Source organism: Muntiacus reevesi, chromosome 2 (assembly GCF_963930625.1).
Source record: "Muntiacus reevesi chromosome 2, mMunRee1.1, whole genome shotgun sequence".
Taxonomy (NCBI): Eukaryota; Metazoa; Chordata; class Mammalia; order Artiodactyla; family Cervidae; genus Muntiacus; species Muntiacus reevesi.
In genome coordinates, this window is record NC_089250.1 from 33438863 (window position 1) to 33465926 (window position 27064).

Sequence of the window (27064 nt, forward strand, 5' to 3'; positions counted from 1 at the left end):
ATAAATGTTTAATATATTGCTGTCGGTTCTTCGAGCCTTCAGTTTTCCTTTGACTAAGCCATCTTTTAACCAGAAAAGAGCATAAAATAGCAGAGACCCGGGTTGGCGCAGGAAAATGTCACCAGGTGAGGAAGAGGTGGAAAGTTTACACGAGCGAAGACGCGTAAATATTTTGTTTATACAGATCATCGTCTGTTAAAGACAAAATAGTGGAACCTGTGCAAAAGTTGGAAATCTAGTAGGAAAGGGAAAGACTAAAAACTCCAGGAAAACGTCAGAACAGCCGCTCGAACAGGGCGGGGTCGCGCGGCGCCGGTCCTGCCTCCAGTTGGAGCCGGAAGGGCGGACCCCAGGGGGCGGGGCCAACGGAGGGGGTGGTCCGGTTGGGGAGGAGCATACTCTGCATGGGCGGGGCCGAACCCTTGGGGCGGAGTCGGGGCGGGGCGGCATAGGAGCAAGGGCTGGTGGGAGACCTGAGCGCTCCCGGCGAAGGGGGCCGCAGCACCTGATGGAGAACAAATGACTGCTTCCGCACGTGGAGAACTTTTAACGAACACGTGAGGGAAGAAAGGCAAAGTCTGTGGAAAATTTACTTCACAACTCTGGCGCCCAGCCCCTTGGCGACACCCTGTTTGCTGTGTTCCCAGGGTCTTTGCCCACTCCCATTGTTGCCTCGCCCCCGGCCCCACGGCTAGAGCACAGCTCTCTCAAGCAGCCCCCGCCCTCGGCGGCCTGGTTTGGGAAGCCCTCCCGGAGGCAGCCAGGCGGGCAGTCTGCGCCTGCTCCGCACCCAGGGCCCCGCGGTGGGGCGGGGCCGTTGAGGAAGGGGCGTGTCTCCCGCCTTTGCGCGGGGGGCGGTGCCCCGCGGCCTGGCCTGCCCAGGCGCCGGGTCCTCTGACGTCACCTCGCCGTGACGCGTACGCGGTAGGAAAACTGTAAGTTTCTGAGGATTCCTGAAGCTGCTTGGGCCTCCGGGGCTCGCCCAGCTGTCCGCACCCCACGAGTCGGTGGTGGCCTTGGGTTCCGCCCCTGGGGCGGTCCGGGGAGCCGCCGAACGCGGTGACGGGACAGGTACCCGCCCGGGGCGGGAGCGCACTCTCCGTGGCAGGCTGGGCGGCAGTGAGAGGCGAGGCCGCGCCCTGGGAGACGCGCACGGTCTCCCTTGGGACCACAGTGGAGGCCAGAGAATGGGGAGTCCAAGGGAAGAGCCTCTTTTCTTTCTTCCTCGTAGAGAGGACTGAATTCCATCTGCCCTGGAGTTTGACATGTTGAGTCAGCGGTGCAGGGTTCCTGCAGAGACCCCCGCACATCTGGGCTTCCTTTGGGGTCCCCGCAGCTTCCAGATAGCTGAGGGCGAGCTGCAGGGATGGCCACTTGCTGCCTCAGTTTCCTTTTTTTGTGTAAAATGAAGGCATAAAGGTCTCTGACCTCCCTAATGGGCATTTCCCAGGGCCGGGAGCGTTGTGAGAGGTAACCTTGCCAGGAGAAGACTTAAGCCAGTCGGTTATTCTGAGAATGTGGTGACCAGCGGCCCTGACAGAGGTCTTGTAGGTAGGAGAATGTTTTCAAAATTTTGCCTTCTCTCCTCCTTCCGCCCATCTAATCACGGACAACACTTGAACCGGATCACAGATCTGAATTCTTGTCTCTGAGCTTGGTGGACAGGGGTCAAGAAATCACTGGTATCAGTATCACAATGTTCTCAGCAATTAAAACGCCCTCTTGTCTGGTGTTGTAGAGAAAGCGCCCTGGAATGAGCACAGTATACTCAACACAGACACACTGTGTTTTAGGGATTGTTGATCTGTCAGTTTGGAATATCACCTTATCATATGTTACTGCTTGACTTTCTTGGCTTGCCAGAGGTTGGTGCATTTTTGATGAGTTAGTGTATACTGTGATACTTCTCAAATTCAGGAGCAAGTGTTTGTTAAGAACTTTGAAAGGAAGACTATTGGGCGCCCCTAGGGTGTATTTATTCAGGAAGTTGAATACAAAACACTTCTGTAAATTCAGCTCAGGGGCCCAATACACTTCCATCCAAGTTTGAAGAGCCTTAGAAAGCAAGGGTTCTGATTTTTGTTTCTGTTACTAGCTTGTGTCCAAAGAGAAGTCACCCAAGCTGGGAACTTTCTTTTTCTCCCTAAAATGGGAGATGATAGTATATGTACTGTTTCTTTTTTGAGGCTCAGACGCAATCATGAAAATGAAAGGCTGTCTAAGTATTGTTATTAAGAAACTCCGGCTGGTCCACTGACCTGTATAGGAGATGTGTATTTTCAAAGTCAGGTTCTGAGTCAGAACTACAGATAGAGCAGCAAGTAGACAAAGTCGCCAACCTGGTGGAGCTCATGGTCCAGGGGGGTATCAGGCATCAAAGAATAAGTACATAATGTTATTTCAGATGGTGGTAAGTGCAGTGAAGTCAAGGAAGATAAGAACAACAGTGGGAGTACAGGGCAGGTTGTTTGACATGGGGTCCATCAGGGAATAAATTTCAGAGGAGGTGGCTTTGAATTGATGGAAGTGAGAGGAAGAACCTGAGGTAAGAAATTTTCAGGCAGGCATAATCTTAGCAGTAAACCCTAACCTAGAGCTAACTATGTGAGGCATTCTTCTAAACACTAAATTAGATTTTTACAAACTTCTGAGGTGTGTGTTCATATCTCCATTTTTTATTATAGATGAGGATACCGGTGCACAGAAATATTAGGGATATGCTCATGGCTTCCCACGTGGCTCAGTGATAAAGAACCCGTCTACCAATGCAGGAGATGTGGGTTCTTATGCTTGGGTTGGGAAGATCCCTTGGAGTAGGAAATGGAAGCCCACTCCAGTATTCTTGCCTGGAAAATTCCATGGACAGTGGAGCCTGGGGGACTGCAGTCCATGGGGTTGCAAAGAGTCGGACACAGCTGAACAACTGTGTGCTTGCAGACAGAGCTAAATGTGATAGGGACAGTATTTGAATGTGGGTAGCTCGACCTCTGAGTCCAGACTTCAGAGGATTGTATGGTACTGTCTTGTGACAGGAGCAACAGCAGTGGTCTGAGGTGGCCAAGACATGGCAAGGGGAGAGTGTTTAGAACAAGGCAAGGAAGGGAGAAGGTGGTGGCAAGTGATACTGGAGGGCCAGCAACTAGGGGGACCCTTGTGGGCTAAGGGGGCAAGGGTGTGTGAAGATGCTACTCTGAATGTGATGGGAAACTAGAGGGAGCCTTGCATCAAGGGAATAGCATCTGATTGCAGTTTTCTTGGAGGGAGAATTAGCAGTAGGGCTGTGAAGTGGGGAGTATTGAAAGTGGGGAGATGGGCGTTTCTTACTGTCGCCTGGGGAGAGATGGCAGGGGTTTGGGCTAGGGGAGATAGTTGGCGGGATGATGGTATATGGTCAAAGTCAGTATACTTTTGATGCTAGAAGCTGAAGTGTGAGAAGAAGGAGAAGTAATGATTTCTCTGGTTTTAGGCTGAAACAGCTGGATGGATAATGGTGCTGTTTTCTGAGAAGGGAGGAAGGGGTTTGGGAGGACAGCCATGAATTCTGTTTTGGGCAAGTTATAGATGCTCCATAGACACAGTAACAGGCTTCCCAGGTGGCACTAGTGGTAAAGAACCCGCCGGCCAGTGCAGGAAATGTAAGAGATGTGGGTTTGATTTCCTGAATTGGGAAGATCCTCTGGAGGATGGGATGGCAACCTTTCTCCAGTATTCTTGCCTGGAGAATCCCATGGACAGAGGAGCCTGGAGGGCTGCAGTCCAGAGTGTTGCAAAGAGTTGGACATGACTGAAGCGACATAGCATGAACTTGCATGCAGACATAGTAACAGCAGTCCCAGTGCTGGTAATGGCAGTAAGCTCCATGTCAGTATGAACTGTGTGCTTGGCTGGGTTTTAAGCACCTTTACACATGTGCATCCATATAATTCTTACGACAGTTGTGTGTGTGGAGGAGCCACAAAAGAAGCCTACTGTCTCCTAGCTTGGGAGTGATGGAGCTGGGATTCAGACCCAGGTGGTCTTGTTTTAGAATCCGTGCAGTTCATCCCTGTAACTCCCACCAGATTGACACATTGAACAGGCTCTTGGATGTAGGAATATGGAACTCAGAAGAATGGTCAGGGTTGAAGATACACATTTGTATTTCTGAAAAGAAAGTCTGCTTTTGTTCCTCATTGTGTTTATTCAACATCACATTAATCCAAGGCTATGCCCCAACCATTAATGCCGAAGAAGCTGAAGTTGAACGATTTGATTCTGGGAAGATCTATAAGACCTTCTAGAACTATCACCAAAAAAAGATGTCCTTTTCATCATAGGGGATTGGGATGCAAAAGTAAGAAGTCAGGAGATACCTGGAGAAACAGGCAAGTTTGGCGTTGGAGTAAAATGAAACAGGGCAAAGGCTAACAGAGTTTTGCCAAGAGAATGCACTGGTCATAGGGAACACCCTCTCCAACAACATGAGACAGCTCTACACATGGACATCACCAGATGGTCAATACCAAAGTCAGATTGATTATATTCTTTGCAGCCAAAGATGGAGAAGCTCTATACAGTTAGCTAAAACAAGACCTGGACATGACTGTGGCTCAGATCATGAACTCCTTATTACAAAATTCAGGCTTAAGTTGAAGAAAGTAGGGAAAACCACTAGACCATTCAGGTATGACCTAAATCAAATCCCTTGTGATCATACAGTGGAGGTGACGAATAGATTCAAGGGATTAGATCTGGTAGACAGAGTGCCTGAAGAACCATGGACAGAGGTTTATTGTACAGGAGGCAGTGACCAAAACTATCCCCAAGAAAAAAAAAATGCAAGAAGGCAAAGTGGTTATCTGAGGAAGCCTTAGAAATAGCTGAGAAAAGAGAAACAAAAGCAAAGGAGAAAGGGAAAGATATACTCAGCTGAATGCAGGGTACCAGAGAATAGCAAGGAGAGATAAGAAAGCCTTCTTACAGTGAACAATGCAAAGAAACAGGGAAACAATAGAATGGGAGAAACTAGTGATCTCTTCAAGAAAATTGGAGATACCAAAGGACAGGAAAGCCTGGCATGCTGCAGTCCATGGGGTCACAAAGAGTCAGACCCAACTGAGTGACTGAACAATAACCACCACCACCAAGGGAACATTTCATGCAAAGATGGGCACTGTAAAGGCGCTAATAGAAGCAAAAGAGATTAAGAAGAGGTGATAGGAATACACAGAGGACCCTTGATACAGCCCTCAGGTTATATGAAACACCTCACCTCTGGAGGATCCCAGGGGACCCTCAAGGACCTTCCCCCCTCAAGGTTACTGTAGTCAGATGGCATCAACTTCCCTCTGAGGGCCAAAGTTTTTATGTGGGAAGATGCTGTTGTCAAAAACTGGTTATGCTTTCTGGCAATGCACTCACCATATAGAAATCCCTATATGTAAATCCCATGTTAATTTATTAAATTTCAGTTGGAAAGGAGGCATTGTGTATGATGGAATATATGTAGGGAGTCAGACTGTCCAGTGTGCAAACTGCAAGGCAGTTGTTGTAGTTGGATTCAGAGACTAGATGATGCATAGAATACTATTGGTATGTGTGCAATTGCATAAATATTAAATTATGTTTTTGAAGTCCATTTTCATTCCTGGAGCTCAGATTTCATTTGCTATTGCTACATACTTTATATACGCAAGGACATTGCCTCAGGGTTGCAAGCTCTTTAAGGAGATTTTATGCTTATATCTATGTTTTATATAGAAGAATAAAAATTGAGTTTACTTCAAAAAAAAAAAAAAAAAAAGGAAAAGAATACACAGAGGAACTATAAAAAAAAGGGTCTTAATGACCCAGATGACCATGATGATGTGACCACTCACCTAGAGCCAAACATCCTGGAATGTGAAGTCAAGTGGGCCTTAGGAAGCCTTACTACAAACAAAGCTAGTGGAGGTGATGAAATTCCAGCTGAGCTATTTCAAATTCTAAAATATGATGCTGTTAAAAGTGCTGCACTCAATATATGAGCAAATTTGTAAAACTCAGGAGTGGCCACAGGACTGGAAAAGGTTAGTTTTCATTCCAATCCCAAAGAAGGGCAATGCCAAAGAACATTCAAACTACTGTACAATTGTGCTCACATGCTGCTGCTGTTAAGTCACTTCAGTCATGTCTGACTCTGTGTGACCCCACAGACAGCAGCCCATCAGACTTCCCTGTCCCTGGGATTCTCTGGGCAAGAACACTGGAGTGCGTTGCCGTTTCCTTCTCCGATGCATGAAAGTGAAAAGTGAAAGTGAAGTTGCACAGTTGTGTCCGACTCCTAGCGACCCCATGGACTGCAGCCTACCAGGCAAAGAATTGGACACGACTGAATGACTGAACTGAACTGAACCAATCTAATGGCAGAAAGTGAAGAGGAACTAAATAGCCTCTAGATGAGGGTGAAAGAGGAGAGTAAAAAAACTCAGCTTAAAACTCAACATTCAAAAAATTAAGGTCATGGCATCAAGTCCCATCACTTCATAGCAAGTAGATGGGGAAAAAGTGGAAACAGTAACACTTTATTTTCTTGGGCTCCAAAATCACTGTGGATGGTGACTGCAGCCTTGAAATCAAAAAAGACACTTGCATCTTGGAAGAAAAGCTATGAGAAATCTAGACAGCGTATTATAAAGCAGAACCATCACTTTGATGACAAAGATACATAAAATCAAATCTATCATTTTTCCTGTAGTCATGTATGAATGTGAGAGTTGGCCCATAAAGAAGGCTGAGTGCTGAAGAATTGATGCTTTCCAACTGTGGTGCTGGAGAAGACTCTTGAGAGTCCCTTGGACAGCAAGAAGATCAAACCAGTCAATCCTAAAGGAAATCAACCCAGAATATTCATTGGAAGGACTGATGCTGATGCTGAATCCATAGTACTTTGGCCACCTGATGCAAAGAGCCAACTCACTGGAAAAGACCATGATGCTGGGGAAAAAAGATTGAGGGCAGGAGGAGAAGGGGGTGACAGAGGATGAGATTGTTAGATGGCGTCACTTACTGGACAGGAGTTTGAGCAAACTCTGGGAGATAGTGAAGGACTGGGAAACCTGGTGTGCTGTAGTTCATGGCATCTCAAAGAGTTGGACAGGACTTAGCAACTGAACAACAACAGCAAGCGTTGAGAAGAAGAGGAGAAAGAAACACAGGCTAACTGGCCTTTCATTACTTGATTCTGTTCAGGCAGCCCGTATCCCATATTCCCTTTCTGTGAGTTTCCAGAGGGTGAGGTCTGTATTTCTTCTCCTTCTCTGTCTCTAGTCCCTGCTGTGGAGTAGATATTAGGGATGACTTTATATGCAGAACATTGGCTAGGTGTGAGGAGTTCAGAAATGAATAAAACATAGCTCTCCTCTGGAGGAGCAGAGTATGAGGAAGGACCTGTGGGAATACAACTAGAGGAGGCTAAATGCAGAAATGCATGCCGATGAGTTCATCCTGGAACATGCGTGAGGGGTGGGGCGGGAAGGGGTCAGAGGAGAGAAGGAATGCCTCAGCAATCACAGGATCAATTCGAGGCTCCCCAGGAGTCTGTTTCAAGAAAAGAATGACTCAAAGCCTTGTCTAGTGTACTATATTTACGTTAGTTTTATTTGGCAACTGTGTAATTATTGCCAAATGAAATACAATTTGATATTTGAATATCACGGTGGAGTGATGAGTTTTTCCAGTTCTATTACTTCAGTGTTGACAGGGCTCACTAGTGAATAAAGGAGTTGGCCTGAAATGTTGCAGCTTGCATAATAGAGGACCACAGAGGGGTTGTGTGAAGTATTTAGGCAGGTTTCCACGGATTTCAGTGAATTGTGCCAAAGTTCTGCACATTGGAGTAAGTTTGAGTTTCTCTGCTGATCCTCTTTAACATTGGGTTATATTTTTTTGTCTGAGAAAGAGAATCTGGTGATATTTGTCATGAACAGAATTATAGATTACATCTCTTATATGTGGAACAATGTGGAAACATAGGAATTTGAACAATACACACAAAAATAGGTATCTTATTTCCATGAATCTCTTTCAGGGCATACTATAACCTACACACATTTATCACAATTGTATTACTTCCTAATATGCATATTTCAAATTCAAACTATGAAAGATTATATAAATTTACACCATTATAGATTTCATGATTAATTTCTGAGCTTTTCTGTTACAACATGTACAATTATATTTTGTTTAGCTTTTTTAGCTTTCAGCAGCAGAGTTGATCTGAACAACGAAGTCTACCAGAACTCTAAACAGGAACCTGCCACAAGTTTTAAAGTGAAAGATATGCTATTTCATGTTGCAGCTCACAGAATTTTAACTCTGCTATTGCAGTGTCTCTAAATTTAGTGGAGTTGACATTATTATTATTATTATTATTTTTACCACAATTGCAGTAGCTTCCTTTAGAATATTAGATATGATATAAAGTAGAATTGTGTCTACAGTGACATACTGATGACTCATGCTTTGTCATTTTTTGAGTTCAGGCTCTGGGAGAGCAGGCTGTGGGTGCATGCTAAGTTGCTTCAGTTGTGTCCAACTCTTTGTGAGCCCATGGACTGTAACTACCAAGGTTCCTCTGTTCTTGAGATTCTCCAGGCAGGAATATTGGAATGGGTTGCCATGCCCTTGTCCAGGGGATCTTCCTGACTCAGGGATAGAACCTGCATGTCTTACATCTCCTGCATTAGGCAGGCAGGTTCTTTACCACTAGTACCACCTGGGCAGCCCCAGAGAGCAGGCTGATGGTTATTTGTATCAGGTAGCTCCCAGCAGAGGGGGAGTGGTGGTCAGCTCTTGTGTTTGATGACAACAGAAGTCACTCTCACACTGATCAGGTGAATATATATTTACCTAGGCAAAATTAACGGGCATCTCTGGTGGTTCAGATGGTAAAAAATCTGCAGTGCGTGAGACCCAGGTTCGAGCCCTTGGTTGGGAAGATCCCCTGGAAAAGGCAGTGGCTACCCACTCCAGTATTCTTTCCTGGAGAAGTCCATGGTTAGAGGAGTCTTTTGGGCTATAATCTGTGGAGTCACAAAGAGTCTGACATGACTGAGTGACTGACACTTTCACTACTATGTTATAAGTACCAATGTAAGTATATGGAAATTATTTCTTGTAGAAAACCATGTGTCACACCTAGTGATGGTGTATACTAGGCATTTAATATAATTCTCAAAATTCTACTTCTTATGGTTTCTTTTTGCATTTTACCATCAATATATATGTATTAAATATCTATAATAATTAGCTGAATACTAATTTGTGTACTTTTACTTAATATTTTAAATCTTTGACAATGTTTAATAATTTAGATAGATAAATAGCACTTAATTTTGATTCATTTCATATTTGATTGCTTAGAAATCTTGAGGCATGATTTTTTTTCCATATAATCACTAATGAATAATAATTAGTAAGTCTGGTAGAGACTAAACTTTGGTGAATGGTTAACTAAGTTGTTACCCCAAAAGAACTTCTAAGAAGGAAATTCTTAGAATTAAGCAAAAACAGAGCATGTTGATGGAAGAGAATTAAACTATAACTCCCTCCTGTACCTATAATTCTCCTATAGACAGCATTCTTTTACTGAGCTCTTATACTGCAAAACTGTTAGCTCCCAACTGCACTCTAATCCATCAGTCTCAGAATGTGGTCCACTGGAGAAGGGAATGGCAAACCACTTCAGTATTCTTGCCTTGAGAACCCCATGAACAGTATGAAAAGGCAAAAAGATAGGACACTGAAAGAGGAACTCCCCAGGTCGGTGGGTGCCCGATATGCCACTGGAGATCAGTGGAGAAATAAATCCAGAAAGAATGAAGGGATAGAGCCAAAGCAAAAACAACACCCAGTTGTGGATGTGACTGGTGATAGAAGCAAGGTCTGATACTATAAACAGAAATATTGCATAGGAACCTGGAATGTTAGGTCCATGAATCAAGGCAAATTGCAAGTGGTCAAACAGGAGATGGCAAGAGTGAACATCGACCTTCTAGGAATCAGTGAACTAAAGTGGACTGGAATGGGTGAATTTAACTTAGATGACCATTATCTACTACTGTGGGCAGGAATCCCTTAGAAGAAATGGAATAGCCGTCATGGTCAATAAAAGAGTCTGAAATGCAATACTTAGATGCAGTCTCTGAAATGACAGAATGATCTCTATTCATTTCCAAGGCAAACCATTCAATATTACGATAATCCAAGTCTATGCCCTGATCAGTAATGCTGAAGAAGCTGAAGTTGAATGGTTCTATGAAGACCTACAAGACCTTTTAGAACTAACACCTCAAAAAGATGTCCTTTTCATTATAGGGGACTGGAATGCAAAAGTAGGAAGTCAAGAAACACCTTGGAGTAACGGGCAAATTTGACCTTGGAGTACAGAATGAAGCCGGGCAAAGGTTAACAGAGTTCTGCCAAGAGAATGCACTGATAATAGCAAACACCTTCTTCCAACAACACAAGAGAAGACTCTGCACATGGACATCACCAGATGGCCAACACTGAAATCAGATTGATTATATTCTTTACAGCCAAAGATGGAGAAGCTGTATACAGTCAGCAGAAACAAGACCAGGAGCTGACTGTGACTCAGATCATGAACTCCTTATTGCCAAATTCAGACTTAAATTGAAGAAAGTGGGGAAAACCACTAGACTATTCACGTATGACCTAAATTAAATCTCTTATGATTATACAGTGGAAGTGAGAAATAGATTTAAGGGACTAGATCTGATAGACAGAGTGCCTGATGAACTATGGATGGAGGTTCATGACATTGTACAGAAAACAGGGATTAAGACCATGCCCAAGAAAAAGAAATGCAAAAAAACAAAATGGCTGTCTGAGGAGGTCTTAACAAATAGCTATGAAAAGAAGAGAAGTGAAAAGCAAAGGAGAAAAGGAAAGATATACCCATTTGAATGCAGAGTTCCAAAGAATAGCAAGGAGAGATAAGAAAGCCTTCCTCAGTGATCAGTGCAAAGAAATAGAGGAAAACAATAGAATGGAAAGACTAGAGATCTCTTCAAGAAAATTAGAGATACCAAGGGAACATTTCATGCAATGATGGGCTCAGTGAAGGACAGAAAAGGTATGGACTTAACAGAAGCAGAAGATATTAGGAAGAGATGGCAAGAATATGCAGAAGAACTGTACAAAAAATATCTTCATGACTGAGATAATGATGATGGTGTGATCATTCACCTAGAGCCAGACATCCTGGAATGTGAAGTCAAGTGGGCCTTAGGAAGCATAATTACGAACAAAGCTAGTGGAGGTGATGGAATTCCAGTTGAGCTGTTTCAAATCCTGAAAGATGATGCTGTGAAAGTGCTGCACTCAATATGTCAACAAATTTGGAAAACTCAGGAGTGGCCACAGGACCGGAAAAGGTTGGTTTTCACTCCAGTCCCAAAGAAGGGCAACCCCAAAGAATGTTCAAACTGCCGCACAATTGCACTCATCTCACACGCTAGTAAAGTAATGCTCAAAATTCTCCAAGCCAGGTTTCAGCAATACATGCACCGTGAACTCCTAGATGTTCAAGCTGGTTTTAGGAAAGGCAGAGGAACCAGAGATCAAATTGCCAGCATCTGTTGGATCATCGAAAAAGCAAGAGAGTACCAGAAAGTCATCTGTTTCTGTTTTATTGACTGTGTCAAAGCCTTTGACTGTGTGGATCACAATAAACTGTGGAAAATTCTGAAAGAGATGGGAATACCTGACCTGCCTCTTGAGAAACTTGTATGCAGGTCAGAAGCAGCAGTTAGAACTGGACATGGAAGAACAGACTGGTTCCAAGTAGGAAAAGGAGTACGTCAAGGCTGTATATTGTCACCCTGCTTATTTAACTTATATACAGAGTACATCATGAGAAACGCTGGGTTGGATGAAGCACAAGCTGGAATCAAGATTGCTGGGAGAAATATCAATAACCTCAGATATGCAGATGACACCACCCTTATGACAGAAAGTGAAGAACTGAAGAGCCTCTTGATGAATGTGAAAGAGGGGAGTGAAAATGTTGGCTTAAAGCTCAACATTCAGAAAACTAAGATCATGGCATCTGGTCCCGTCACTTCATGGCAAATAAATGGGGAAACAGTGGCTGACTTTATTTTTGGGGGCTCCAAGAGCTCTGCAGATGGTGACTGCAGCCATGAAATTAAAAGATGCTTACTCCTTGGAAGGAAAGTTATGACCAACCTAGAGAGTGTATTAAAAAGCAGAGACATTACTTTGTCAACAAAGGTCTGTGTAGTCAAGGCTATGGTTTTTCCAGTAGTCATGTATGGATGTGAGAGTTGGACTATAAAGAAAGCTGAGCGCTGAAGAATTGATGCTTTTGAACTGTGGTGTTGGAGAAGACTCTTGAGAGTTCCTTGGACTGAAAGAAGATCCAACCAGTCCATCCTAAAGGAGATCAGTCCCGGGTGTTCATTGGAAGGCCTGATGTTGAAGCTGAAACTGCAATACTTTGGCCACCTGATTTGAAGAGATGACTCATTTGAAAAGACCCTGATGCTGGGAAAGATTGAAGGCAGGAGAAGGGGACGACAGAGGATGAGATGGTTGGATGGCATCACAGAATGGACATGAGTTTGGGTAATCTCTGGGAGTTGGTGATGGACAGGGAGGCCTGGTGTGCTGTGGTTCATGGGGTCTCAAAGAGTGGGACACGACTGAGCGACTGAACTGACCTGAGAGAAAGAGAGAGTGAGAGTGAAAGTAAAAGTCACTCAGTCGTGTCCCACTCTTTGCAACCCCATGGACTATACAGTCCATGGAATTCTCCAGGCCAGGATACTGGAGTGGGTAGCCTTTCCCTTCTCCAGGGCATCTTCCGAACCCAGGGATCGAACCTGCGTCTCCCGTATTGCAGGCGGATTCTTTACCAGCTGAGCCACAAGGGAAGCCCCAGATATGAAATAATTACTGGAATGTTGTAATGAGGCTATAGCTCAGTGAACCTCAGCTGGGGATGATTTTGTACCTTCCCCCAACCCACCCTGGGGACATTTGCAAAGGCTGGAGGCATTTTTAGTTGTCCCAAATGCGTGTGTGTTGGTGGGGTGGGGATGGGGGCACATTGCTCCTGGCATCTAGTTAGTGCAGGCCAGGGAAACACCTCGATAACCTACGGTACCCAGGGCGACCCCAACATCAAAAAACTATTTAGGTTAGGAACTTCCCTCGTGGTCCAGGGATTAAGAATCTACCTTCCAATGCAGGGGATGGGGTTCAATCCCTGGTCTGGGAACTAAGAGCCCATGTGCAACGGGGCGGCCAAGTTCACAAGCCACAATGAAGACCCCGTACAACTAAAATAAAGTAAAAAGGGCTTCTTTTTTTTAAAAATTATCTGAGTTAAAATGTCGACACTGCTGATGTTGAGAAACCCTGCAGTGTATAGCTTGCTTTCTTTTTCTCTTTTTCCTGTTGCTTTAGAAATTGAAGTAGTAGTTGTAAATGGCAAACACCTGACTTGAACAAAAGATGTTGTTGAACTGCTTTTAGTTCTTTGGAGAGCTGAGGTCATTTGATTCATTTATTGCACGGAAAAGAATTCTTGTAGCTAACAGCCGTGTGGTGGCCAGTGTGTCTAGCATTTGGGGTATGATTTTAGGCATGACATTTTTTTCTTACTAAAATTAATTTGATTGGGGTATTATATAATCCTGGTTTATAATAGGTTTGCTGGTATGAATCCTCTTTGTTTTTGTATGTATGGAATTAATTATCTCCCAGTTACACAGGTTTTTGTACATTTGACCAATCCTTTTCAGATTCATTTTCATATGTGATGGTTATAAATACTCTAGGAAATGTGTTAGGGTATCCATTCCCCAACTATTTGACAGATGAGGAAACAGATTTAGATCAAATGATTTGTCATGTATGTTCTTGTGTGTTAAATAGCAAGTTAGTGACCAGATCAAAGTAAGTAGAGGACTCAGAGATCTGGTTGTTAGGACCTTTTTTTTAAATGACTAGGAATGTGCATTTTTAATTAATTAATTTATATTTACTTATGTTTTGACTGCACTGCACAGCCTGTGGGATCTAGTTCCCTGACCAGGGATAGGACTTGTGCCCCCCACGTTGGGAGCTCAGAGTCTTAACCACTGGACCACCAGGGAAGTCCCCTTAGGACATTTAAAAAATTACTAGTTATGTTTTATCTCTTTTAATCTTTCTGATAGTCCTGTGAAATAATTCCTATTTTATAGAGGAGGAAATGCTGTTCAGAGATACTAAGGAACTTATTCAGGGTCACCAAACACATCATAGACTTTTTACTGTTTCCACCGAGCTGTGCTGCCTCTCCTTGGATTCTTCTCTGTAAGTGAATTTGACAGTTTCTGGATAAATTCACCAAGTCTCTGCCTAACCTTACTAAATTAGGCCTCTTGACCCTGCAGGTGAGGGAAAATTCTCCTCCACCCTCTTTGGGTCTCTGGCTGGGCCTGAAGATTAAACTGATGTAAAGCAGATTAACAGGAGAAAAACATACACATTTTGTTAAACTTTGACATGTACACAGGGGCCGTCACAAGAGAATGAAGACCTGAAGAAGTGACCAGAGCCGGAAACTTTTGCACATTTTAGACACACGATAAATTTGTGAAGAATTGACAAGACAAAGGGGGTGTGGGGCAGAGATAGTGAGTGGTGAAGAGATAATGGCAAGATAAGGGTTACTGTCATGAGATTTGTTTGTACAGCTTTCCCAGCCCCCAGTCCCCCGCCTCTGCTGATAAGAATGTCTTCCTTCCTCCTGCTATGGGGAAGGTACCTTTCACTTGGGAGTTTTATCTCTTGCTCTCAGGAAGGACAAAGGAGTCTCAGAATGTCCTGCACCTGCTATTTCTTAAATGTCTTTCATTCAAAATAATGTGTCAAGATTATTTTGGGATGATGTGGTTTCCTTCAACACCTAGTCAAATGTTCATGTTGGCACTTGAATCAATTAGTATTTCAGTGTTTGTAATCCTACTCTGATCAGACTTGAGTGGATGCTTCACTGAGCTTTGAGAAGCCATAAGGTAGCAGTACTGGCTATTTAGAATTTATTTTTTGAGAACACTAAGGCCAAAAGCAGCACAAAGATAGCTCTCAGCCGTATTTGAGCATACTTGGGTCATGCAACCCTCTTGCACAATTCACTTTGCCTGTCTGATTAGAGGGATTTCTATTTGGGATAGGATTCCCATTCATTCTAACAGTCTAATTAGAACCCTTATTAGTCTCTTTTGTTGTTGTTGTTCAGTCACTAAGTTGTGTCTGACTCTTTGCATCCCCGTGGACTGCAGCTTGCCAGGCTTTGCTGTCTTTTACTCTTTCCCCAAATTTGCTCCAACTCACATCCATTGAGTTGGTGATGCCATCCAACCATCTCATCCTCTGTCTCTTCCCTTCTCCTCTTGCCTTCAGTCTTTCCCAGCATCAGGGTCTTTTCCATTGAGTCAGCTCTTTGCATCAGGTGGCCAAAGTACTGGAGCTTCAGCTTCAGCCCTAGCCCTTCCAGTGAATATTCAGGGTTGATTTCCTTGCAGTCCAAGGGACTCTCATGTGTCTTCTCCAACACCACAGTTTGAAAGCATCATTTCTTGATGCTTATCAGCCTTCTTTAGGGCTTCCCTCATAGCTCAGTCAGTAAAGAATCTGCCTGCAATGCAGGAGACCCAGGTTCAATTCCTGGGTTGAGAAGATCCCCTGGAGGAGGAAATGGCAACCCACTCCAGTATTCTTGCCTGGAGAATCCCATGCACAGAGGAGCCTGGCAGGCTACAATTCATGGGGTCCACAAGAGTCAGACACGACTTATCGACTAAACCAACAGCCTTCTTTTTGATACTGATGTCTCACATCAGTACATGACTACTTGAAAAACTATGACTATATAGACCTTTGTCAGCAAAATGTTAGGCTTGTCATTTTTCATCCAAGGAGCAAGTGTCTCAATTTTGTGGCTGCAGTCACCATCCACAGTGATTTTGGAGCCCAAGAAAATGAAATCCAACACTGTTTCCACATTTCCCCTATTTATTTGCCACGAAGTGATGGGCCAGCATGCCATGATTTTTGTTTTTTGAATATTGAGTTTTAAGCCAAGTTTTTCACTCTCCTCTTTCACTTTGATCAATAAGTTCTTTAGTTCTTCTTCACTTTCTGCCATTAAAGTGAAACCATTTGCATATCTGAGGTGGTTGATATTTCTCCCAGCAATCTTGATTCCAGCTTGTGAGTCATCCAGCCCAGCATTTCCTGTGATGTACTCTGCATATAAGTTAAATAAGCAGGGTGACAATATACAGCCTTGATATACTCCTTTCCCAATTTGGAACCAGTTTGTTGTTCCCTGTCCCATTCTAACTGTTGCTTCTTGTTCTACATACAGGTTTCTCAGGAGGTAAGGTGGTATGGTATTCTCATCTCTTTAAGAATTTTCCAGTTTGCTGTGATCCACACAGTCAAAGGCTTTAGCGTAGTCAGTGAAGCAGAAGTAGTTGTTTTTCTGGAATTCCCCTGCTTTTTAATTCTCTGTCTAGGTTTGTCATAGCTTTTCTTCCAAGTTGCAAGTGTCTTTTAATTTCATGGTTGCAGTCACCATCCCCAGTAATTTTGTAGCTCAAGTCTGTTACTCCTTCCACTTTTCCCCCATCTGTTTGCCATGAAGTGATGGGACTGGATGCCATGATCTTATTTCTTTGAATGTTGAGTTTTAAGCCAGGTTTTTCACTCTCCTCTTTCATCCTCTTCTAGAGGCTCTTCAGTTCCTCTTTACTTTCTGCCATTAGATTGGTATCATCTGCTTATTTGAGATTGTTGATATTTCTCTTGGCAATCTTGATTCCAGCATGTGATTCATCCAATCTGGCATTTCACATGATGTACTCTGCGTGTAAGTTAAACAAACAGGGTGACAACATAGAGCCTTATTGTACTCCTTTCCCAACTTTGAACCAGTCCATTGTTCCATGTCCAGTTCTAACTGCTGCTTCTCGACCTGCATACAGGTTTCTCGGGAGACAGGTAAGGTGGTCTGGTATTCCGATCTCTAAGAATTTTTCAATTTGTTGTGATCCACACAGTCAAAGGCTTTAGCGTAGTCAGTAAGCAGAAGTAGATGCTTTTTTGGAACTGCCCTACTTTTTCTGTGATCCAGCAGATGTTGGCAATTTGATCTCTGGTTCCTCTGCTTTTTCTAAATCTAGCTCATACATCTGGAAGTTTTCAGTTCAGGTACTGTTGAATCCTAGCTTGGAGGATTTTGAGCATTACCTTGCTAGCCTGTGAAATGAGTGCAGTTGTATGGTCATTTGAACATCCTTTGGCTCTGCCTTTCTTTGGGATTGGAATGAACACTGACCTCTCCAGTCTTGTGGCCACTACTGAGTTTTCCAAATTTGCTGGCTTATTGGGTGTAGCAGTTTAACAACATACTCTTTTAGGATTTGAAATAGCTCAGCTGGAATTTCATCACCTTGACTAGCTTCGTTCGTGGTAATGCTTCCTAAGGCCTATTTCATTCTCCGGGATGTCTGGCTCCAGGTGAGTAACCACAGCATCGTGGTTGTCTGGGTCATTAAGAGCTTTTTTTTTGTACAGTTCTTCTGTGTATTCTTATCACCTCTTCTTAATCTCTTCTGCTTCTGTTAGGTCCTTGCCATTTTTGTCCTTTATTATGCCCATCTTTGCATGAAATGTTCCCTCTTTAGCCATTTTTTATGTCAAATTGAAACAGTTCCTCTTACTTTTTCTCTATGGTGACCTGAACCTCAAGGTGACTTGACTTCAGCAACAAACAAAATGATAATGTAATGGTTGGGCTTGTTTTACTTTCTGAAACATTTAGAGTTCATCATACTCTAAATGAGTAGATACAACATTTTTGTGAGTTAGTAGGAGCTGGGTATAGTCACTTTGTTTTCTAGATTGGAAAATTTAAGAAGAGATGATCCATTTACCCAGATAATTAAATTGCAGAGGTAGGATTTAAAATTTAGGTTTTCAGATTTAAAAAAACCAAGCCACACTGTCATTTCTGTTAGATCAAAGAGAATGTCTACTTAAGTTTTTGATCACTTATCTTTTTATTTGAAGACTGTTTGATGATATTCACTCCTCTCTCTCTGTGTGTTTTTTTTTTGTTGTTGTTGTTGTTGTTTTTGGCTACACCATAAGATCTTAATTTCTCAATCAGGGCTCAAACCTGCATCCACCCCACTGCAAGGCTTATTCTTCAATATTGGCCCTCCAGGGAAGTCCCCATAATGATATTCAATTATTGATACACGTTTGACTAATTGGAAATACTAGTGTTTCATAAATTCATTGGCTGGATTTGGACCATTGATGGTATGAGATTATTGGTCTGGCAATCAGAGAAGGAAAAGGATCCCTTTGCTAGTACAGTTGTATATTGGGCAAAAATGGTTATATTTAGACTTAAAAGGTGAAGAGTCTCAAGTTTCCATAAAATTGAATTATTATAACAAAAAGATTTTGCTTTCCTCCATAAAGAAAAATGCTAGTAACTAAGTAACCCTCATATTTACTGTATTATTGAAGGAAGAGACCACACCCAAATGTAGCTGAATGAAAGCTGAATTTCATGCTTGCTCAACAAGGGAGAACTATGCTTGCAGAATGTGGTTCTCAAGACAGGCAGAGACTTAGGTAGGATTTTGAGTAAACATGGAGTTTTAGGATTGTTCTTTCCAAAGTGAGTTTAAGGATTGGTTGACCTCTAAACTTGACCTCTAAACTTGGAGCTCAGGGACTTGCAAGCTATGAGGAGTAAGGGTCTTGAAGCAGGGTAGTTCCTGATGGGAATTGACTCTCTCAGCTGTGTACTTAAGTGGAAATATTGATTAGCATTTAAGGATTGCTTGATGGGGCGTTTTTAAAACCCCCTTTTTGTTTACTTGTTTCCAGCTTAGGACAAGAGCCAAACAATAATCTTTTCCTTTCTTGAAGTTGGAGAATAGTTACTATGTCAAACCTTAATGTTACCAGTTGTGCTACTGATTGTGCTTTTCTTCTGAAATTTAAAAAAATAAAGTGGAGTGACTATCATTTGTTTCCTGCCTACCAGTCTCAAGATTCTGTGATATTTGGGACCCAGGCAGTCTCAAGTATTTGTTTTTTATATAGTTGAAAAGGCAGTAGTGATTTATGGATTATTTTAAGGCTTTAAACATTATGGTGAAAACTGTGTTAATTTTATGTTTATCTTTCTCTCTTGTGGGGGTGTGTTGTGTCATATATCTGCCAAAATTAGTCTTGATGGATGCTGAATTATAGATCTAAAGTTTGTTGTTTTTGCTGTTGTTATAGGTACATCTAGAAGGGATTACCTTTTGAAAGTTAACTAGCAATTATTCTTACATTTTAGAATGTTTAGGATTATATTGCATGCCTTTTCTATAAGGTAGGCAGAATCATGTTAGTGTCTGTGAATCATTTTATCACAACTACTATATCTTAGTACCATCTTTATAAAGTATTTTGGTTTAATGTTTATTTTAAAATATTCTTCAGAATGAAATAAAGAGCTATTTATGAATATTTTCAGGAACTGTGACAAAAAAGTAGGCCTTTTTCTAAATTGATCTCTCATAGAAATATTTTAGTTTTAAAAAATGTTTTCCTATGAAGATGTTAAAGTCAGAGGGCATTATTTTCCCTAGAAGTTCAAGAAGGCAAAATAAGTTGTTGGTATACTTTATTTTTTGTATTGAAATTTTATTTAAAATATCCTACATGCTGTAAGCTCATCATACTTAAAAAAAAATGGATGTTGTGTATATTCTGTTTATATTCTGCCTATATTTCCATCCTTAACCTACAGCTTTTGTGTCTTACTTCTGCCTTCCAGATAGGTACTATCCAGTGCTAAGGCAGTATTTGTGATTTAGATAAAGCATATTAATGTGAAAGCTCTTTGAAAATGTCAAGCATGGTCCTTGTTTTTGTTTACAGTCCCAAGTTTCTGACCTGCTGTGAGAGCTAACCTTAAGAGGTTAATCTTCACCCAGTATCAAAATTGATATTATGATATTCTTTATGAAAGAGCTGTTGATTAACTACTAAATGATACTCAGCCATATTCATTCTCAACATTTCACTTTATAAATTTATTCTAAATAGGTACTTAAGTTTTCTGGCAGAGTCTTCTGTGCCTGACTGTGGATTGATGTTTGTTGTTTAGTCACTAAGTCATGTCTGACTCTTTTGTGACCCCATGGGCTGTAGCCCACCAGGCTCTTCTGTCCATGGAATTCTTCCCAGGCAAGAATACTGGAGTGGGTTGCCATTTCCTTCTCCGGGGAATCTTCCCCACCCAGGAACTGAACCCATGTCGCCTGTTTAATGGGCTTCCCTGGTAGCTCAGTTAATAAAGCATCTGCCTGCAATGCAGGAGACTGCGGTTCAATTCCTGAGTCTGAAAGATGTGCTGAAGAAGGGATAGGCTACCCACTCCAATATTCTTGGGCTTCCCTTGTAGCTTAGTTGGTAAAGAATCCTCCTGCAATGCAGGAGACCTGGGTTCGATCCCTGGGTTGGGAAGATCCCCTGGAGAAGGGAAAGGTTACCCACTCCAGTATTCTGGCTTGGAGAATACCAAAGAGTCAGACACCACTGAGCGACTTTCACTTCACTTTCACTCCTGCTTGGCAGGCAGATTTTTTTTTTTAACCACTGAGCCACCTGGGCAGGCTATGGTTATTGGGATTATTCCTATAGTGTCTATAGTATGAAATAGTGACTTTGAAATGTGGTTTTTCTCTGTGCACATGCAGTGAATAGGCTTTTATTGCCTAATGGTATGGTCAAAAAAAGAATCTTAGGCTAGGTGATCTTTTCTAGTAAAATGGGGAAAAAAAAACAGGTTTATGTGCTCTTCAGTAAAAGCTTTGTTTTCTGGATTTTGCTAACATAATGGTTATAAAATGGTTCATCATGAGTTTAATTTGCCTTTTTTGATTACTAGTGAGGCTCACCTTCTCTTCATTCACTTGCTAGCCACATGGATTTCACCTCCAGTTGCTAGATTTAGCAAATAAAAATACAGGACACTCTATTAAATTTGAATTTCAAATAACAGTTTTTTAGTGTAAGTATATACTATGTAATTGTCAGGACATACTTATACTGAATTTTTTTCATTATGTATCTTTAATTCAAACTTAATGGGGCATCCTGTATTTTATCTGACCACTTTAATTTTGTTTATCCGTAAATTGTCTCCTTGTCTCTTACCCAATATTCAGTTGCATGTCCTGTCTTTTTATTGTATTTTTCAAGAGTTCTTGGTGTAGGTAGGCTATTAAATCCTCCCCATCCCTTTTTTTTAGATGTTGTGAACACATAATCCCAGTCTTTGCCTGTTTGTTAGTTTTGTCTAGAATGTCCTTTGTTGAATTTTGAGGTCCTTAATTTTGAGGCACTTGTTGTTATTACTTGTTAAATTCCATCAAAATTTCCCCGTAGCCAGGTAAAGGTACACTTTAAAATACAAAGTCTTAGTTCCCTACAACGACAAAGGTTCATTTCTTACTCATGACATGGCTGTGGCTGTGTTCCACATCCTGTGTTACATAAAGCCAAAGGAATAGGATTTTTGGAGACATTGCTGTTCTGTGGCTGAAGGGACAGCATGTGGCAGAATCAGGTGCTGGGACATGGCATGTATTATTTTTCTTCATACTTTATTGGCCAAAGCAAACAAAATGGTTGATGCTTGAAATCAGTCAGGCAAGAAGAATGGTCTGAAGTCACATGGCCTATCCTGATGTCATTGGGGTGTGGTGGTGGAATCTTCCTGTCTTGAGTCACATGACCTCCAGGTAGCTCACCTTAACTTGAGGGAGAGAAGGATGGACCTGCCACAGAACCCAGCGAAGGAAGGAGGAGAAATGACAAGCTTTGTATCTATGACCAGAGAAATGTGGCTGCTTTCATGTGGTGCTGACTGAAGGCAAACAGGCCTGTTGCATTTTTGAGAGGATTGTATTGTGGCATTGTCAACGATGCCACAAGTTTGACTTAGAAGAACCTGTGGTGGTTTGACATTGACACCTAAAGCAACCGTTGACCTCCAGATTGGCCACCAACTCTTTGCCACGTTTTTAGAGCACTTGCTTTCCTATACCTATTTCATATATGGCTAGAAAGGATGGGGAAACAATGGAAACAGTGACAAACTTTATTTTGGGAGGCTCCAAAATCACTGCAGGTGGTAACTGCAGCCATGAAATTAAAAGACACCTACTCGTTGGAAGAAAAGTTAACGACCAACCTAGATAGCATATTAAAAAGCAAAAGACATTACTTTTCCAACAAAGGTCCATCTAGTCAAAGCTATGGTTATGACTATAAGTATAACTATAGTTATACTATAACTATAACTATACTATAACTATACTATATAACTATAACTATACTATAACTATACTATATAACTATAACTATACTATAACTATAAGTAGTTATGTATGGTTGTGAGAGTTGGACTATAAAGAAAGCTGAGTGCCGAAGAATTGATACTTTTGAACTGTGGGGTTGGAGAAGACTCTTGAGAGTCCTTTGGACTGCAAGGAGATCCAACCAGTCCATCCTAAAGGAAATGAGTCCTAAGTGTTCATTGGAAGGGCTGATGCTGAAGCTGAAACCAATATTTTGGCCACCTGATGCGAAGAACTGACTCATTTGAAAAGACCCTGATGCTGGGAAAGATTGAAGGTGGGAAGAGAAGGGAACTGCAGAGGATGAGGTGGTTGGATGGCATCACTGATTCAATGAACATGAGTTTGAGCAAGCTCCGGGAGTTGGTGATAGACAGGGAAGCCTGGCATGCTGCAGTCCATGGGGTTGCAAAGAGTCGGACATGACTGAGCAACTGAACTGAACTGAGAAAGGATCGTGGGAAAAAAGAAAGAATCTTCCAGAGGCAAAGCCAGGCTCTGTCAGACACACTGACTAGAGAGATCCTCCCTTCTCCCCAGAGAACAGGACTGAGTTTAATTGAGGGCCTCCTTTCCCTGGTGGAGTGGGGAGTCTTTGCCTTTGCTGTCTAGCTGTATCTCATCATTGGTAGGGATATGTCTTTGCTATTTTCTTTTCAGGATGGGAGACTTAACTGCATTCATCTTATTTTTGGTCCACTGTGTATTGGGTGTGATGGTGGTAGTGGAGAGCAAAGGATACCTGGTCTGTTAGTTTGTGGATCACTGGGTTGGGCTGGAGCCACTTTGATATCTGTTGAAGATTATGCGTTGCTCAGAGATTGTAGACTGAGCTGAATCTAGCTTATCCCTTTAGGAAGATGACTGCCTGGAGGGGAAGAAGGTAGTCTCCCACCTCCTGACTTTTAGCCTGTCCTGTAGTCCCTATGTAGAAATCGTGTTTCTTAGGCCTCTTGTGGGCACAGGAGACCACATGTCTGAATTTTGGCCAGTGGATGGTAGTGGAAGTAATGTGTGTGACTTCTAAATCATACTTGTATTCCAGTCTGCTTTAGTCATATTCTTCTCCCCACCTCCATGAGCAAGGTGTTGTGAGTCAGCTTCTGTCACAGAGACCGAGGCAGTGTTCCCAGGAAGTGGGGGGACTAGATAGAAGGAACCTCAGTGTCTGGACCTTTCTGGGACCACTGGTCTGTCCTGAACTGTTACATGGGAGAGAAACTTCTCTTTCATCTGAGCCACTGTATTCTTGGTTTTGTCACAGCAGATTAACTTATAGCCTAGTTAATACAGATGGCAGCGAGATAAACAGGAAACAAACAGGGAAAGTTAGATTTGAAATTGTTCTTAGTGACTTTTTTTTTTCAGTTGAAGCTTTTCATTAATGTATTTTTTCTATGAAAATTTATTTTTCAAATTGCTTAGCATAGAGTTTAGAAATAAGCTCTTTACTTGAACATTGTCCTCTGGTGGTTATGATATATTCCTTTTTATTTCCTGTGCATGTTTTACATATCTGTATAGTATTCTGTATCTTGATATTTTCATGTAATACTTGTTGGCTCTGTTGCTTTAGAGTTCTTGTACTTTCACAGTTATTGTGGTGTTCAGTTTTACTGTGCTTTAAAGTAATTACTGTGGGCTACTGTGGACTGCATTGTGTCTTGCCTCCAAGTCATGTGGAAGGCCTCCATGAGACTGACTGGATTGGAGGTCGGGCTTTTAAGGGGGCAGTTTGGGCTAGATGAGGTCTTCAGCGTGGATTCTGATCCTATTGAACTGGTGCCCTCACAGGAAGTGGGAGAGACCCCAGAGCTCTCTCTGCCGTGTGACAGCAGGATGGGAGGGAGGCTCTTTGGAACCCAGGCAGAGAGCTCTCACCAGGACCCACCATGCTGGGCTGTGGTCAAAAAAATACCCAGAGGAAAAAAAAAAAAAAAATACCCAGAGAGTGATGGAGGGGGGTGGTGAGTGGTGTGGGGCTGTGATGGGCTGGCGGCCTCTTCTGGGGGAGGGATAGGGTCCTGCTTCTCGAAAAAGTTTCAGGTTACACAGGTGTATGCCCTTGTCAGAATTTATTAACTAGTACACTAAAGATTGGTGCATTTCATTGCATGTTCAAAAGAGGAAAAAAAATGTAATACTGAACTTGAGTTAGGAGTTATGTGAGTGCTGAAATATTTAGAGGGAAGAGAAACATTTGCAACTTAGCAATGCATAAAATGCATAAAAAAATTCAGAATGACTTTGTAGCTCAGAGGTCACCAGGATTTTGGGGAGAACAAGTTTATGTTTGCAGGCAAAATCCAGATCTCAAAGGATCGAGTAGTCAAAGGGAGTTGTAAAAATAACGAGTTGAAGCTGTATTACTAGACACTTGGCTCTGAAGAGAAAGGGGCAAATAGGACTGTGGCAGGAGAGAGGCAGATGACTGGGGAAGAATATTAGTTTTCTTTGTTCATTTGTTTTCTTTCTCTTTTTAAAAAATAATTTAATTGATGCATTGGGTCCTAATTGTAGCACGTGGGATCCTTGTTTCAGTGTGTGGACTTAGTTGCCCCATGGCATGTGGGATCTTGGTTCCCTGACCATGGATCAAACCTGAGTCCCCAGCATTGGGAGGCAGATTCTTAACCACTGGACCACTAGGGAAGCCCTGTTCATTTGTTTTCTGATGGGAGAGATTTGAGCGTGTGTGTGCTGTGAAGGAAAAGCCTGATGAGAAGGGAAGGTGAAGATGAGCGGGGGGAGCTGGATCAGGGATGGGGAGATCCATAAGGAGAGGGGCTAGATGGAGTGTTTTAGAGCTCTGGTTCAAGGTTACCTTTGGACAGGAAGAGGTACATCCTTCCTCCACGCTGCCAGGAAGGAGGTAAGAGTGGGCGTGTGGCCGTTGTTCAGGGGGATGGAGGAAGCTGAGGGAGTTTGACCTAATGACCTCTCTTTTGTTCCTGTGGAGGTGATGTCATTTACTGAGTGGACCGGAGAGTAGGAAGTATGAAGACATGGATGAAATTATTTCTGTGGGCGGAGAGCGAGGGCCTGGATTGGGAGCCCTAAGAAATGGATGGGCTACGGATGGGGGACTGGATTGGGAACTCCAAAAAAATGAATGGGCTCCTGATAGGGGACCGTGTGTTTGCGGAGCCCCCAGTCAGCACGGCTGGGGCTTTTCATCAGACTGATTTCTGGATGGCTGGGGTGTGGGAGTAAAGAAGTAGATCCTTTGATTCGTTTAGGGGAAGGACAGGCCAGCAAGAAAGTTCAGAGTTTAGGCAAAGGAGTGGCTGTAACATGGGGTGATCGGATCCAAGATGACAGTGAACAAGAGGTAAAGCTTGGGGCATGGTTGGTGGATCAGGAATGAAATCAGAAGTGTGGGGAAAAACTGGAGCCCTAAACATACTTCAGATAAACTATGACTTCTTCATTCCTTTATAAATATTGAACATTTTTCTTCCAAACTTTGTTCTCGGTGGTCTGGCTCCTGAGATAAAAACAGAGATCAAAACAAAGTCTGTGCCCTGGTAGAGCTTCCTCCTAGAAAAGGAAATGGCAACCCACTCCAGTGTTCTTGCCTGGAGAATCCCAGGGACCGCAGAGCCTGGTGGGCTGCTGTCTATGGGGTTGCACAGAGTCGGACACGACTGAAGTGATGTAGCAGCAGCAGCAGCAGAGCTTCCTCCTAGCACAGAGGTAGAGAATTTTGGATAGTAAGACAGTATTAAAGAGAAAAATGAAGATGGGTCAAAGGTCAGCAGGTGACAGTGTGAATAGGAAGAGGTGACCTCTGAGCAGACTTGAGGACAGAGCGCGGCCAGAGCCCTGGCCAGGGTTGGGGAGCACGAATGGAGCGCAGAGAAGTGACCAGAGAGGTGTGGTGGCCAGACTTCGGTGTGAATTTAGGATTTGATTCAGGTGTCCTGGGAAGGAGGACACCACCAATCAGAGGAGGGACCGTCTGCTTTCTGAGGGTTCATGTTGGCTGCTTTTCGAGGAATTGATTGGCAGCGGGAGGCAAGGAATCTGGGGAGCCAGAAGGAGGAGAGCCTGGACCCCACAGGCAGCATGTGGAGTTGAAGGTTTGAGTAGCCACGTGCTTCCAGGTGAAGGATCCCAGACTGCTCCTTTAAGCAGACGCGCCTGCTCCACAATAGGCATTCTTTTCAGTGGAGAAAGGCCTGACCCTGACCCTGACCCTGGCTTATTCCGCACCCTTTCCTGTTTTTGACTGCTCCCCGGCAGCTTCATTATTCATTCTCCCCTTTTGTCCTCACCTCATCTTTCAGATCTGATGCACATTGTTGTCTGCTTGGCCAAGACTTCCTCTAGACTTAGGTGATCACATGTTTTCGTTGCAGTCTGATTTCAGGCTTCAGAAGACGTCCGAGGAGGCCTAGCATGTAAGACAGGTGAAGTGCAGTGCCAGGCCCGCTCACAGCTCTTCTCTGACCCCTAGAGCAATCCTGAGATGCCTCCAGAAAATGCCTGGCCTCCCCTTCACAGTGTGGAAAAGCCCTGCCTTGAACCATGGTGCTGCCTCTTGCACAGGCCCTCCCTGG

At 42.9% G+C, this 27064-nt stretch overlaps 2 protein-coding genes across 9 annotated transcripts in view; both read left to right on the forward strand.

The window, feature by feature from the left end:
- LOC136157125 (craniofacial development protein 2-like) overlaps positions 1–4658 on the forward strand; it is a gene marked incomplete at its 3' end in the record, with an annotated part of 95640 nt that extends 90982 nt beyond the window's left edge. The window contains 1 exon segment of the mRNA XM_065919148.1: positions 4478–4658. Within this exon segment, the coding sequence (XP_065775220.1) occupies positions 4478–4658 (181 nt within the window).
- The window catches only part of ZNF438 (zinc finger protein 438), a 185082-nt gene continuing 158515 nt past the window's right edge, over positions 498–27064 (forward strand). For 2 of the 8 annotated variants that reach the window (XM_065921222.1, XM_065921226.1), the window contains exon 1: positions 498–935. The gene's annotated coding sequence lies outside the window, so the exon portion shown is untranslated. Of the gene's footprint in view, positions 936–1018; positions 1072–1131; positions 1552–12598; positions 12634–17537; positions 17584–27064 lie in introns of those variants that run through there. The other 6 variants (XM_065921223.1, XM_065921227.1, XM_065921225.1 and 3 more) reach the window with 5 other exon arrangements.